We start from the raw sequence: 14,843 nt of genomic DNA, 5'->3' as shown, positions 1-14,843 counted from the left end.
CACTTTTTAAAGACTTATTTAACTGAAACTATGAAACTTTGACATGAAGCTTTACATTGAGAAGACCTAGGTCATTTGATTATTGCTGTTTGCTGGCAAAATTTTATGGAATTTATGATTCATATTTGACTTGAAACCTGGAACCTCAACTTCTGCCTAATAACTGTTGGGTACGAATGAATTCTGTTGATTTTTAAGGTCAGAGGTCAAGGTCAAGATCACTGGGATGTAAAGGGGAAATAAGGTTTTTGAATTGAGTTCTAGATCATGTACTGTGACTGAAGTTTGTGGAGGGTTTGATTTGGATGAGGAAACAGTAACACAGTTAGGTTATTTAGTACAGTGGCAATTGGAGTAAAGTGTCTTGCTCAAGGACATGCCAAGGTAGTTGACCTGGGCCTGTTGAAAGGTAGGACTCTAAAGCATGCCCATTTGGTCCAAGATTAAGCACACTAACCACTGAGCCATCACACATAGGTAAGGATGAGGCCTATTGAACAGATTTTACAGAATGCATTATAACAAGAAAGCTGTGTAAACTTGTATATATGATGCAGATTTTCTATCGGACATGACCACCATTACTAAAAATAGAAAATCCTTTTAATGACTTTGTAAGAACCACACATCAGAATTGAAAAAAAAATTCAGTAGAAAGCATCTTGGTATTAAGGGTTTTCAAGTCTGTAGAAATAATATGGATCCAGTATCAAATATGGCTGCTGTTACCCAACCACAGATAAATTTTAATGACTTTATTTAAAATCTTTCATTAGAATATGACCCAATTCGGCAAAAACAAATCCAAGCTTGAGGGGCTTTCAGATTTGTACAGTTGATGCTGATCCTGCAACATATGTGGTAGCAATTACTGAAAATTATATTAAAAAAATAATGTTATTATGTAAAAAAAACACATAAGAGATTATGGCCAACATTGCCAAAAGCATCATGACTGAGAGTTCCTTTCATTTTTTGGCAAAGATGTTTATGTACCAATAAATATAGAGCAACTTTGAAACAGTTCTTTTCATATCATATGCAGTCAACACCATTGGAAGAAATTTGTATAGAAAGCATCTAGCAGACCCAGATTTCTTTGTCAGTCGTTCTTGCATTTGTCTAGTTAGAAGGATGTCAGTCAGGGCACTAATATCAGATCGAGTCGGACCTTGTGTTCTTAAATTTAACAGGGATATTTTGTGAACAGTGCAGGCAGCAAACTTAAAATACCTGTGTCTTAATTATCGTGATGTTAATCATGCCTTGTAAAGGATCATGCAGCTTAGTGACCAAGACTAACTCAGAGGGCATTTGGTATTATGGCTCTTTTTGAGTGAATCCCCCCCCCACCAGTGATAGTTTTATAATTTCAACATGAGCATGAACAGAAGAACAACCAAAATGTATCCCAATAGCATAGTTTGACTGCATCATTATAAATTGAATATGCTGACAACTTTGGGATAAATGCTTAAAACTAAATTTTATTTTTTTATATGATTGTATTTTTTTAACACTCTACTTGTCATTGACCAGAAGAGCTAATGGGATGGTCTGTTCATTGCTCGTCAGCACGGCTTTGTTATCACCAATCCTCCTTAACTACTTAGAGGATTGTCTTTAAACTTTATAAACGGTCTTTTCATGATCAAGTTGGTTGTAAATTAAAATGGTGATACTTGTAAATACAATATGGCTGTCACAGTGGCCATCTTGAAAATCTTGTTGCTACACCTCCTGAATGGATGGTTATGTCAACATGATGTTTTCACTGAAATACTTACAATGTCTAATTGCTCCACCATGACATTGGTGCCATTCTATTGTCACATATGGCTGCTAGTGGCCATCTTGAAAATTTTCTTTTGGTCACTCCTCCTGAATGGAAAGATATACTGATATGGAGTGTGCACCATGCGATTTTATGTAGCTGATCGTAAGTGAAAATGGTTCCAATCTAAAATGGCAATCACAGTGGCCATCTTGAAAATCTTGTTATTGGTATTCATCCTGAACTGAAGGTCATATTGACATGGGGTTTTCAAGAGAAGACTTCATATGATGTCTAGCTGGTCCTAAATGAAAATAGTGCCAATCTGATGTCCAATATGGCTGCTACAGTCTCCTTCTTGAAACCCTTCTTATTGCTAATCCTCCAGAATATAAAGTCAAACTGTCTTGGTGTTTTCCTTATAATGTATAATTGGTCCATAATTTTCAAAAATGGTGTTTTTTAGATGGCTGGTCGTAGCGACATTGTGCTTTCACCAAAAGACTTCTTATGATGTCTGATTGGCACTAAATAGATGTGATGCCAATCTGAAATTAAATATGGCCACCATGGCATCCATCTTGAAAATCTTGTTATTTCTGCTCCTTCAGAACAAAAAGTCATATTAAAATGTGGATATCACCAGAATCTTCTTGTAATGCCTTTTTGTGATCCAGAATGAAAATAAAGCCATGTTGACATCCAATATGTCTAGCACAGAATGAAAATAAAGCCAGGTTGACATCCAATATGTCTAGCACAGAATGAAAATAAAGCCAGTTTGACATCCAATATGTCTAGCACAGAATGAAAAAAAGCCAGGTTGACATCCAATATGTCTAGCACAGAATGAAAATAAAGCCAGGTTGACATCCAATATGTTTAGCACAGAATGTAAATAAAGCCAGGTTGACATCCAATATGTCTAGCACAGCAGCTAATTTGAAAAATGTCAAAGATGGTTTCAGTTCTCTGCAGTTGAAAGAAAGTAATGGTCTTACCTTGAATTCCTGGGTATTCAGGGAAGCAGAACATCAGTCATGTTGAGGTGTAATTTGAACAAAATTACTTCTATGTTTATTTTCTGTCACTCTTTTTGGCTAAAATATACTGTTATCTACAACTTGGCTTGTCTAGTCACTTTCTTTACTTTGTTGTATTAAAAACTCTTGCACATGTGCTGTCGTAACATATGATATGTGCATGCATACCATATGCATTGCTGAATTAGAGCTTATCTTGTCCCATGACTATCTGTGATTGTCACTTTTTGGTACACATCTATGAAACACGTGCTAGTGCCATCATGACATTTGGTACATGCAATTGAGGTGGGTACTACGCAATGGTAACAAAAACAAACTCAAACCCTAAAAGCACTAAAGGTGCTATATAATTGTTAGAAACAATCGGAAATTATTGCCTTTTTTATGTTATTGTGATTAATTTCATGTAGGTGTTCTTGTCTCTCTTCTGACAGCTGACATCTACATTTTTTTCACCTATCTTTTGACAGAATGTATTATGTTGTGACCCTGTCTGTCTTTTCACCTCTCTACTAACATTTCCTTTTCTGCATGTTGACTTCACTTCTTATACAGAACATCCTTTGCCAAACTTTGCTGTATTTTTTTTTTTAAACAAAAGAAAGGAATCTATAGATTTTTGGGTCAAAAGGTCAAAAGTCAAGGTAACTGAAAGAAGAAACATGGTTTTTGCACTATAACATTAGCTCTTCATTACGTACAGGGACCAAGCTTTGCTTGCACTTGTGATAATGAATATGTCTTTTGATTTGGGATCAAATATTCAAAGATCAAGGTCATTGACTAAAAGAAGAAAATTACTTTTGGAACACAAATTTCCATTAAAAACATATACCTTCATTAAAGTATGTGGATAACTTACATGTTGGGTAAGAAAAGTTATATCAATTTTTTAGGTCAAAAGGTCAAATGTCAGGGTCATTGTGACTGAGGGAAGTAAAAATAGTTTTTGCATATTACTTTTAGTCTTAAACAATGTACCTTGACCAAAGTTTGTCATTCAGGTATGGAAGAGGCATATTGATTTTGGGATTCTACAGATCAGAGTTCATGGTCATGGTTAGTGTAATAAGAAAATAATGATTTCTGCACAGTAAATTTTGTTTAAGGCCACATACCTTTACCAAACTTCCAGGTCATCGAGTCTCACTGGTCAGTACTTTCCAGATTCGATCATACCCTATTTGTGCCTTCATCAAAAACTATTAAAAATGGGGTGGATGAATAATGTGCCACAGTGCTTTTGTTGTTTGTTTCTACATATGAACCCATTTTTGAGGAGCTTTTTGCTTAGAAGATGATGGATCAATACCTAATTTGGTCAGAATGATGCTGAATGTTCTTCAAATTTAATATAGCATTTTGGGCAAGAAAGAAACAAAGAGTTTTAATTGCAGAGCAAAATTATACACTTGCCTGTGCTAGCTAGCAAGATGTTTCAATAAACTGTAGTCCTTTATCCTATTATGAATTAGATTCACATCAAAATAGAAAGAGTGAGCAAGAGAAGCTAATAGGGGTCTGTGTTGTAGATGATTTACAGCACCATTAAATTGCCCATTTCCTGTCTACATTTTAATCTGAACATGATTATGATGCAGATATTTTGTAAATGTGAGTAAAGATGACACAGAGTTCCAGGTTTTCCTCGATGATGAACATCATTGTTATACATGTGCATATAATTACAACATCTACCAGCCATGTAACAGCAAGGGATTAGTGAGTACATACAAATTTACATTCATCAACAGGCTGTGTAACACTAAGGTCCTAGTAAGTACATTGACACATTTATACCAGTATATGCACAAGGAAGTGGCTTGGATAGTTACAGGAATACATACCAGAATGTATCATTGATATTTAGGGAAACTGGTAAGCTTGACCTAATGTCACAAGTATGTATATTGACTTACTTATTGAAGCAGTTATGTTTGACAAGCACCTAATTATCTAAGATAGTGCTTATCAGTTAAGTAGAGAGTAATTAGGTAAAATATAATCACATGTTGTTACATGTACTAATTGTTGGAGAAAATATCGAATTTCCTGTTAACTCAGCATGTTCATAATACAGTTGATTTTGTAACACATTTTGCCTATAAGTTCATATTAAATGCCTTTGCAGCTGCAGAGTATTCTTGTATCATTTAGAAAATGTCATGGAAAGTGACAAAATGGCAGTCCATGAAATTATGGTAGCATTTTGCATACACTGCTCTTGGTTTTTGCTATATTACTGTCATAATGTATAACACAGGCCAATTCTTATAACAGCATTCAAAACAACTGAGAAATATATTTGTTGAGGGTATGATTTTTTGGGGGGGAACAACTACTTTGCCCAGCAGATTTTATGTCAGTCTGTCTACTGTGAAACCTGCCTTTTCAGAGACTGCCATATAAAAGACACCTGCTCTAAATGGGACAACAAATAAGCACCAGTTTTCTTCATTTCCTAGGCATCTTAAACCTCTATATGAAGAATACCTGACTATAAAGGACAGCATTGTATGGTCCTATTATTATTCATTTTGGACAAATTACACTGTACAAATAAATAATGAGTTTGAATTGTCATTGTGAATTCAACATTGCTGATGACTGAAGCACACCTGGAGATTTTTTAAAATGAAAATGAGTAATATATGCCCTCAGAACTCAGCAAAGTTGTTATTGTATTCTTTTGGACACAACACTGTCTGATTTCCAAAATTTTTTTTTTAAAAAATGGATCAATTCATAGCGTAAGTTTAATTCTCAGTTTTTCTGTACTTTTTGCAGGATATACTGGTAATAAAACTTGAATTTAAGAATTAGCTTAGTGAATTGTCAAAGGGCATGTTACGTAAAATAATTTTTTCTATACCAAAAAATGGGTTCTAGACTGGTGTGCCTAATAAATCCATTTTGTTTGTAAAATTGATGTCATTTATATTATTTGCAGTGGCATATTTACTGATTTTACATCCACAAAGGAGTTCACTTTCATCATTTGTTTGAGTATAATCTGATCTAAATCCAATGACATTAGGTGCTATTTTTAAGTAAAGTTCTGTATTTACTAAAGAATCATGTTTACCCCTTAGTAAACAGCATTGATCCAGATCTGCCATAACATCATGTGCCAGTTGATCTGTATGTGTTCAGTTTTTTCCAAACCATGACTGAAACTCACAGTAATACCTTGATCTGCATGTACAGTATGTGATAACAGATCTATGTCTATACTGTTTATAGTACATACCTTGATCTATCAGTACATTGTGAGAAAGTCAATCTGTGTCTCTGCTGTTAGCAGTACATACCTTTATCTGCCTGTACAGTATTTGATAACAGATCTATGTCTATGCTATTAAGAGCACACACCTTGATCTGTGCATGCACGGAGATAACAGATCTGTGTCTACAATGTTAACACTAAATACCTAAATCTGTAAGTACATTGTGAGAAAAGAGATTTATGCTGTTTATACTATATACCTTGATCTTCCAGCACATTATGTGGTGACAGATCTGTGTCTCTGCTGTTAACAATACATGCATTGATCTGCCAGCACATTATCATGTGTGTCTTTACTGTATATACCTTGATCTGCCAGCACATTATCGTACATGTCTTTACTGTACAAACCTTGATCTTCCAGCACATTATGGTTTAACAGGTCTGTGTCTGTGCTATCACTAGCACATACTTTGATTTGCCAGCACATTATGTGGTGACAGATCTTTGTCTCTGCTGTTAATAGTTTGGCATGCATTCTGCATATATTCTGGCGATCATGTAAACATTTTGAAAATGTCTTTGAGAAAAATTCATTAGGTTTAAAATTGTATTTAGCAGGCAATTCTTGCCCATACATGGGCCTTGAAATTGTATTTAGCAGGCAACTCTTGTCCATGCATAGGCCTTGAAATTGTATTTAGCAGGCAATTCTTGTCCATGCATAGGCCTTGATATTGTATTTAGCAGGCAACTCTTGTCCATGCATAGGCCTTGAAATTGTATTTAGCAGGCAACTCTTGCCCATGCATTGGTCTTGAAATTGTATTTAGCAGGCAACTCTTGCCCATGCATAGGCCTTGAAATTGTATTTTGCAGGCAACTCGTGCCCATACCTGTGTCTTAAAATTATATTAGCAGGCAACTCTTGCCCATGTACTTTGTTCAGTTTCCATGGTTAGTCATCATAGGATCATACTGATTATCGTGTCCAAATAAATTGATACAATATGATAACACTTTCAGGTCTAATATGCAGTTGCAGAGATTACTTGTACTGCTGTTGCCTTTATACAGTTGACACAAAATATAGTTTCACACATACATTGTAGATCCTAATAAATTTTACCATGACTAACGAGACATGGCTTTGTTACGTAGTATTGAATTAACTGGTATTCAACTCAGCAGGACAAAGACACATTTGCTCCTTGTTTCATATCTTACTTTAAAAGATAATATGGGGTGTCAGACTTAAATATACATGAATAACCTTTGTCATTGCACTTTTAGCAATTGTATTTATCATTTTAGAGTATCTACCATTGTATACCAATTTTCATTGACTTGTTATCTGCTTGAATAAATGACAAGCCTTTGACTATGTTACTAGAAAGAAGATTAATAAATCCATTTTGTTTTTTAAAAAAATTAATGTAATTCAAAATCCCAAACTGGAGTACAGCAATCTCAAAATTAATTTATCTCTAAATCATTTTTTAATATACTCTTTCTGCATGCAGTTAAAGCAGCAAGCAAAGAAAATGGATGTGTTTGATAGAAAATGCAATGAACAATGCTGGTTTTTATGTACTGACTTATGATACTTACATAGACCCACATCTACCAGCACATTATGCAATTTCAGATTTGTGTCTGTGCAGTTTACAGATGTATCCAACTTATTACAGTTCATGCAGATCTGCTGGGTATTATGTGCTTTGCTGTAATCAGATGGGTCCAACGTACACATGGATATATATGGCAATAGACACAGAAATTTTTTTATATAGATTCACTGACATAACTTGTATTGACCCAGTGATATAATATAATACAGGATCAAGTGGAGTCATAATCTTTGCAGAGATTAACCCAATCATTTTGAGTACCTGGTACAAGAAAGGATGTGTGTGATTAGTTTTTATAATCACTTTGTACTTAATTCAGTCAGTGAACTGTTTGACTGCCTTCTTGAGGTAAAATGTTAGTTGATGTCAATCATTTTTGTATCTGTTGCATTAGTTTGGATGTTCAGTACACATACAATCCCAGCAGAAGGGAAGAGAATGATTCTCCATGAGAAAAATGAGAAAGGTATACTCGCTAACAAGTTGAGTCCAATTGCACAAATCCAGATCTGTCATTGCATAATGCGCTGGCAGATATGTGTTTATGCAATGGCAGATCAGGATCTGTAGTGTTTGCTGTTGGAATCAACTTACGATTGACTTCTTAGGGTGGTTAGATAGATTTGTGTTTTTCATGTGAAAAGATGTTATATATAGGAGAAACAATTAATGGGGTTGTTATCTGAATTTTCTTCAGAGAAAATTACAAAAATAGTTTGTAAAAGTAGATGATGACCTAATCAGAAATATCATTATTGGAAATATAATTCTAACCTAGGTTTAAAAAGATTTTCAAATTGTTACCTTATGAAGTGAAGTTCCTTGGCTTCAGTCATAAGGAGACTCACCATACACAGTTGTTGAGATAGTAATGTGATGACACACTAGGTGGAGTAAATAATTGCAGAAAATAAACAGTTTTAACAATATTAGAAAGATTAAAATATATAAATATGAAATGAGAATTTTAAAATATTTTAAAAACACGGTGAGAAAAATGGCTCATGGGTTCACTTATACTGCTACCAAATTGCCTAGACCTACTGGTTTGAAAGTTTAAGCTTTCAAGAGGCTGGCTAATATGGGGGTCGATAATAGATGGTGATCTACTATAGAGGCAGTTTGTGTAGAGTGTTCACGGAATTGAACATTATCCTTCCTGGCCCAACCAGCTCATCTTTGTGGTATAACGTATCAGTCAGAGTCTGATTCAGGACTCAAAGATTCAGAGCTCGACTCCAAAGGGCTAGCCTTTGGTACATCCGGTTTCTTCTGAACCTGTTTCATGATGACTGGATCACAAGGAAGGTAGTCAAAGGGCAAAAGCAATAATTGCATGAGTCTATTCAGTTGCTCTGGGGTCAGATTTTCAATGCCGATCGTAACCTTCAAATCTTCCAGAGGAGAATGTCCACTGTCTTTGGACATGTCGGGGTTGAAATCAGAAGCTAACAACTTTGACTTCACTTATTAGACATATATCCAATTTGGGTCTTATTGTCACACATTTGGCAGACATATTGCAAAGTCTGACCTGAACACTGGAGTATGACCCCTTTTGATCAATCCTGTTCACCCTTGAACAGAATGTAACCTGTTTAGAGTTTCCTAAGTTCTCGGTAACCGCTTCTGCTATATGAGCATCAACATTGCGGGTGATGCCGTTGATAGTAATGGTTTCATACGGCGCAAATTGACAATATGCATATTGGTAGATCTCACTGTAAATGCCTTACACTCAATGCTATCATTAGCAATTTTCCATGCATCTGGAATTCTATCTGTGGTAGGATTATCAATCATGTAATCCCTACACAAATGAATGACATTTGTTTCAATAACGATAGGACAGGTATGGCTGACTCTGTATCTGGTACAACTAAAATGGGGACACTGAGTTCAAAATCAGATAAAAACGGTATTAACATCGGATGCTCAGTGTATCCCAGATAACTCAGAAAAGAGCTGTCTGCAAAAGTCACCTTGAGACCCAGCAGTTCAAGAGAGTGAAGCACCAGCTTATCACAGAGTGACAAATAAACACTATATAATACGATAGTCGCCATGGACCCACTATCAATAAGATCAGTAATGGGAGCATTGTTTAGATAAAATATACTAGTGTTGGAAGAACCAACCAAGCGCTAAAATAGCGTATTCTGGCATTTAGGATGGTTACCAGCCCCCCGTATGGCCATCTGTATAAGTGGTTACTCTTTTAAACTGTTGCAGTCCTTTACCATCATCGTGCCCTCGGTTGCTGTTATCTCAGTTACCATTTGCCGGATTTCCTCGGTAGTTGTCATGGCCCCGATTGCTATAGTGGCATTGGTTGTTATTACCATAGTTTTTGGCCTGTCTGTTACTGTTATCTTGCCCTTTGTTAATTCCAGTCAGTCCTCTGAGTAGTAGTGACTGTTCAATCTCTCCTGTGTTTGTTGGATCCTTAAGTCAAAATCTCTCTCCACCTAGCATCTCTCGTGGCTGCTTTCTACCATGGGCTCATGGTGTACTTTCTTGTGGGGGCTGGGCCAGTGTCCTTCGGCAAATTCAGCTGTTTGTCAACCATCCTAATTTCTCGCAGTAGCTCGTCATAGTTAGTGATGGAGTCAAACTTATGGTTAGTATGGCTCTTGAGGAATTCACTCCTCAGTGAAGACCAAAACTTCTGTCTGAGGAAGCCATCCTTATCCTCTTCTCTGACATGGCCCAATTCCCCTTCTGTCTGGAAAGAGTTGAAAAACTCTTGCATAATCATGCCTTGAGTCATCATATCTCCAAAGGCAGTATCAAGGCACTTCAATATGGCTCCCTTGGATGCTTTCTCACCCAATTCTTGAACGATATGTCTCGCCCTGCCCCGGAGATCCTGAATCATGATTGTTGGGGGATATTCACGCATAAGACATTTTACCTCGAACCTCCATTCCTAAGGCTGTGTTGGGGCATTCTCCAGAAAGAAAGGGATCTTAAGTACTTCAGCAGAAGTGGTTGGGGTGGGGGTAGCATTGGCTGCAGACAGAGTACCCTGGGAACCACCAAATAGTGCTGAAGCACCTATTTGAACCTCTGGCTTGATGTCCACACTTGGTATACCAAACCACATGAGCGAGCCCCTCCAAATTTCATCAGTTGGAGTGCTTTGCGACAAAGGGGTAGACATGGGTACATTAGGTTTGGCTGGGGTTACAATGGGTTTAAGTGGGGTCCCTGCAGGCATTACAACATACCCACTGGCATTCAATGCCTATATCCTTTCCTTATCTGTCATGGGGTTCTTACTTGTAGCCATCATGAAGAGAGCCCTAAAAAAAAATTGCACGTATATCTAACCACTGCAAACAATCGTACGACAGAGATCGTTTGTATAACCACGATTCAGGAAAAAAAAAATCAAACTATTTATCATTGCTATAAAAAACAACAGATAAAGCTTTCGTCTTCTTTAAAAAGTCGATATCAATATCACTTCAAAAATTGCTTTATGTATCAAAACATGCCGGCAATTTTAAATGGCTCCCTAGAAACAGTCTGGCACGCCTGAAAATATCAAGCGCAAGCTTATACATATAATAAACACATAATGGTACAAGCATATATAACTCAAAACATAAATGTAAACAGTAATATCACCTAGCTTTCTGACACTTTCATTTGGGCATTGAAGCGGTTAAAAAATTTGTGAGTGGGGTTTAAAGCATAATGGTATGTTAGATAAGGAAGTCAGAGAACTGTCTTGTCAAGTCAACAACACCTCACGCAGTGATCTATAAAACCATCTTATATGTGGTGGTCAGATAATATAATTATAATTCACACCAACCTGTACATTTTGCAATGAATTAAACCGACCTAGTTTCGATCAATAATGTAAACAGAAAGTAAACATATGCATATTAATGGTGGTTGCTATAAATGTCATTGCAGTGTCCATTGAATTAATACAGAATTATATTTGGGTAACAAGCCAGTCCTTGCATTTGCTAAAGATTATGCATTTGTGTGTTATAGCCAATATATCAACAGGCCAAATTCATAACGGTGACCTTAATATCAATTTGACACAGTAATTTCTATGTCGCATCTAACAAGTGGGTCAAAACGTGCTGCTACCATGTGTTGAACTAAACGAATAGACTGTTCATGCAGTGTTAGCTATAAGCGCAGCTACAGAGTTAAAATGACAAGGCAGTTTTGTGCAAATGACAAATGACATATTGAACAAGCCAACAAGAATTGATGGAAAATAACACTTTCAGCATTTCCAAATCCAAGAGCCCTTCTTTTCAAAACTATAACACTAACTTAACAAATAACACATAACACAAAACACGCATTACTCCGTGTCCTATATATACAGTTTCCATAAGCTGTGAAGATAATTGTCTCGACTTAACCATGTCATCCTGGGAAACACTACAAACATAGAAAGTATGTACACGTGTTTCATGTTCGGGCCCAGAAAAGAACACTAAATCACTTGGAAGCACATGTTAGCGTCCTCCAGTATGCTTTCACTTCCCAGTGCAGACTCCTTTTTGGGATCCCTTGGTGACTTCCCTTCGGTCTGGTTTACCCATCAGATATGATCTTCTGTCCATCCCACATCCCATAGTGGGCACCAGATGTGAGCTTTCTTATATTTTGGGTTGAAATGATAACACTCACTTGTTGATTGTGGGATTTATTATAAAATTAAATGGTGCAAAATAAACCTAAAAAACAATACAAAATGCATACTTAGAATACAAGACAAATACAATACAGAATATATCCGACACAAATGCAATATACAGTATACAACCCACCCACTGACATTTATAATTTTATCACAGAAAAATATAAATAATACCTTACCAGACTTGAAGGGTATAATTTTTCCATATTATATTCAATCCCTGGTCTTTCACTTGCGTGAAAGACAAGTGTTCTACATCATCACAACTCTTTACTGCTCGAGGTGTTGTCCGTCTCAAGAACTAGAGTAGGAATGCCAGAAGCTTTTGTTAGTTTTCCTGGGAATTGAGATTTTAATACTTATGCAGCACAGGAATCATGCACCGCGATTGATCACTCACTCGCTCACTCATGACAAACACGCACACTGTACACGACACGAGTCCTGGGTCACATGAAGTGGAGATTATTGTCTCCAAATTTAAAAATTAAATGGACACACAGTTCTTGTCCATAGAGCTGAATAACATAAAAGAATAAAAACATAATTATAATTTCATAAATTTATTAACAATATTCATTTCTTCATTGCAAATGCCTTAATATTCTAAATTAAAAAATTCTCCTTATTTTTGTAAAAATCCAATTAATAGTAATATTGTGTATGCTTTCATTCAAACCTATTGCTGTTCTGATGCTTTAAAAAACCCACATTTTAAAATGTTGCCATAAATCGGACATTGTCATTATCAAAAAGACCGTGCACCATTGTTAAAACTGAAATATACTGAATGTTTGTGTGTATAAGGATGAATTGAGACCCAAAATTATACACACCTCTGTTTAATTTAGTTTTGACAGCTGAACCTGAATCTTACTTTAATAAATTGCTGTTTTGACTTTGGTATATTCTTGTTTGATAACAACAGCATTTACATGAAAGATATCAACACTGTTTGATATATAGACTGTAAAGCATTTTGAATTTATTATCTTTACATTGCAAACAATCATTAATTGTTCAGTTTCAGTAAAGGTAATTTTTGCCCAGCACTACCCTAACCATCAGTTTTTTAGTGATCATTTTCTTTGTCACCAAATTTTAGGACCTCTGCAAAATTTATTAATATTTGGCTTCTAGAAAGGATAAAGATGGTAGACTTGAAATTTAGCATTGTGATCTTAACATAATTGTTCATTGTCCATAGGTATTTGACTTTGCAGCCATTTTCCTGGCTTTTGGCAGTGCTAGCTGAAGGAGTGTGGGCGGGTAAAGAAGGGAACAAATAAAAATATACTGCTGCAAAATTTTAGTTAATATTAAAATATATAGCCCAAGTATATTTCCAGTGTAAGATATTGAACATTCATTGTCAAATATTTGTATAGCGTACATGTATTATTTCAAGATGCTGGAAGACGGCTTCAGTCTTCTGTGACTCGCCTGCTAGAGATGTGGGGACAGTCCACAACCCAGCTGTTTGAGACACGCACAACACAAGCTGGGCTGCTCACTGATGCTGAGGAGAATAGGAACGACGCAGAACAACTTAGATTGCGGTGTGAAGATTTAGAGGAAAGACTCAGAGATGAAGTGGAAGCTAAAGACTATTTGGCCATGGAGTTGCATAAAGCAGAAGGTATGTGGGTCAAGTAAACGACAAAAAAAACAACAAAGTATGAATTTGGTCTGCAGAAGGTATGTGGGTCAAGAAAATGACAAAAAAAAACAACAAAGTATGAATTTGGTCTGCTGAAATATTTGAAATTTATGAGCAGTAATAAAATTCCATTGCTTCCCTTCCTGGATGCACAACCCCTCATCCAGACCACATGATTCATTTGTTCCTCCAGCATAATTTGAAGGTTATAGAACAGAAAACATCAAGATCCCAGTTTCTCTCTTGTGTCACAGCCTACATACAGGTTACTATCTTTTCATTGGACATCTGCATGAGATAGACATGTGCAATGTCACTTGATGAAAGTGGCTTCATTCTTTGTTTCAAATGTATTCTCAGCAGTCACCAATATTTTTGTTTGGAATGAGTACTATACTTCTCAGTCCTTGCTGCATATGAGTGGTATCTTCGCTTTAATGTGTTATTTTTTATGATGGTGGAGTTCGTACCTTATTTGGTAAGCAGTGCTTTTGTTAATTTAATTATACAAGTGCAGTAGGAAACATATATCCTAGCAGATCTCTTTGGCAGATTTTCTCCTCTTTCCTTTTCAGGAGAGAGAATGTTTAGTGTCCTCTATTAAGGGTCATAGGGTAGCCATTTCATATGCTTTGAAGTTCACCAGATTCGACCATGGGGTTGGACCATTATCTTTCTGATATCATATGGTATCTTGAGCTTGATTGACCCATATCTGGCTCACTAATGACTATGAAATATCTCGTGCATTCTTTGGTCATTGTCATTAAACCCATTATGAACTGTTGAGTGGAGCTTCTGTTGCAATCCTTATCCATAAATATCAAA

General features: G+C 36.1%; 1 protein-coding gene across 10 annotated transcripts in view; it reads left to right on the top strand.

The window, feature by feature from the left end:
• The window catches only part of LOC149775988 (uncharacterized), a 336,196-nt gene that overhangs the window by 189,414 nt on the left and 131,939 nt on the right, over positions 1-14,843 (top strand). For all 10 annotated transcript variants that reach the window (XM_089941197.1, XM_089941195.1, XM_089941196.1 and 7 more), the window contains one exon: positions 13,764-13,994. In XM_089941197.1, coding sequence (XP_089797323.1) covers positions 13,764-13,994 — 231 coding nt within the window. The remainder of the gene's footprint in view (positions 1-13,763; positions 13,995-14,843) is intronic.

This window comes from Sinohyriopsis cumingii, chromosome 18 (assembly GCF_028554795.1).
Source record: "Sinohyriopsis cumingii isolate HCF-2022 chromosome 18, ASM2855479v2, whole genome shotgun sequence".
NCBI lineage: Eukaryota > Metazoa > Mollusca > Bivalvia > Unionida > Unionidae > Sinohyriopsis > Sinohyriopsis cumingii.
This window is presented reverse-complemented; position numbering and strand designations above follow the sequence as displayed.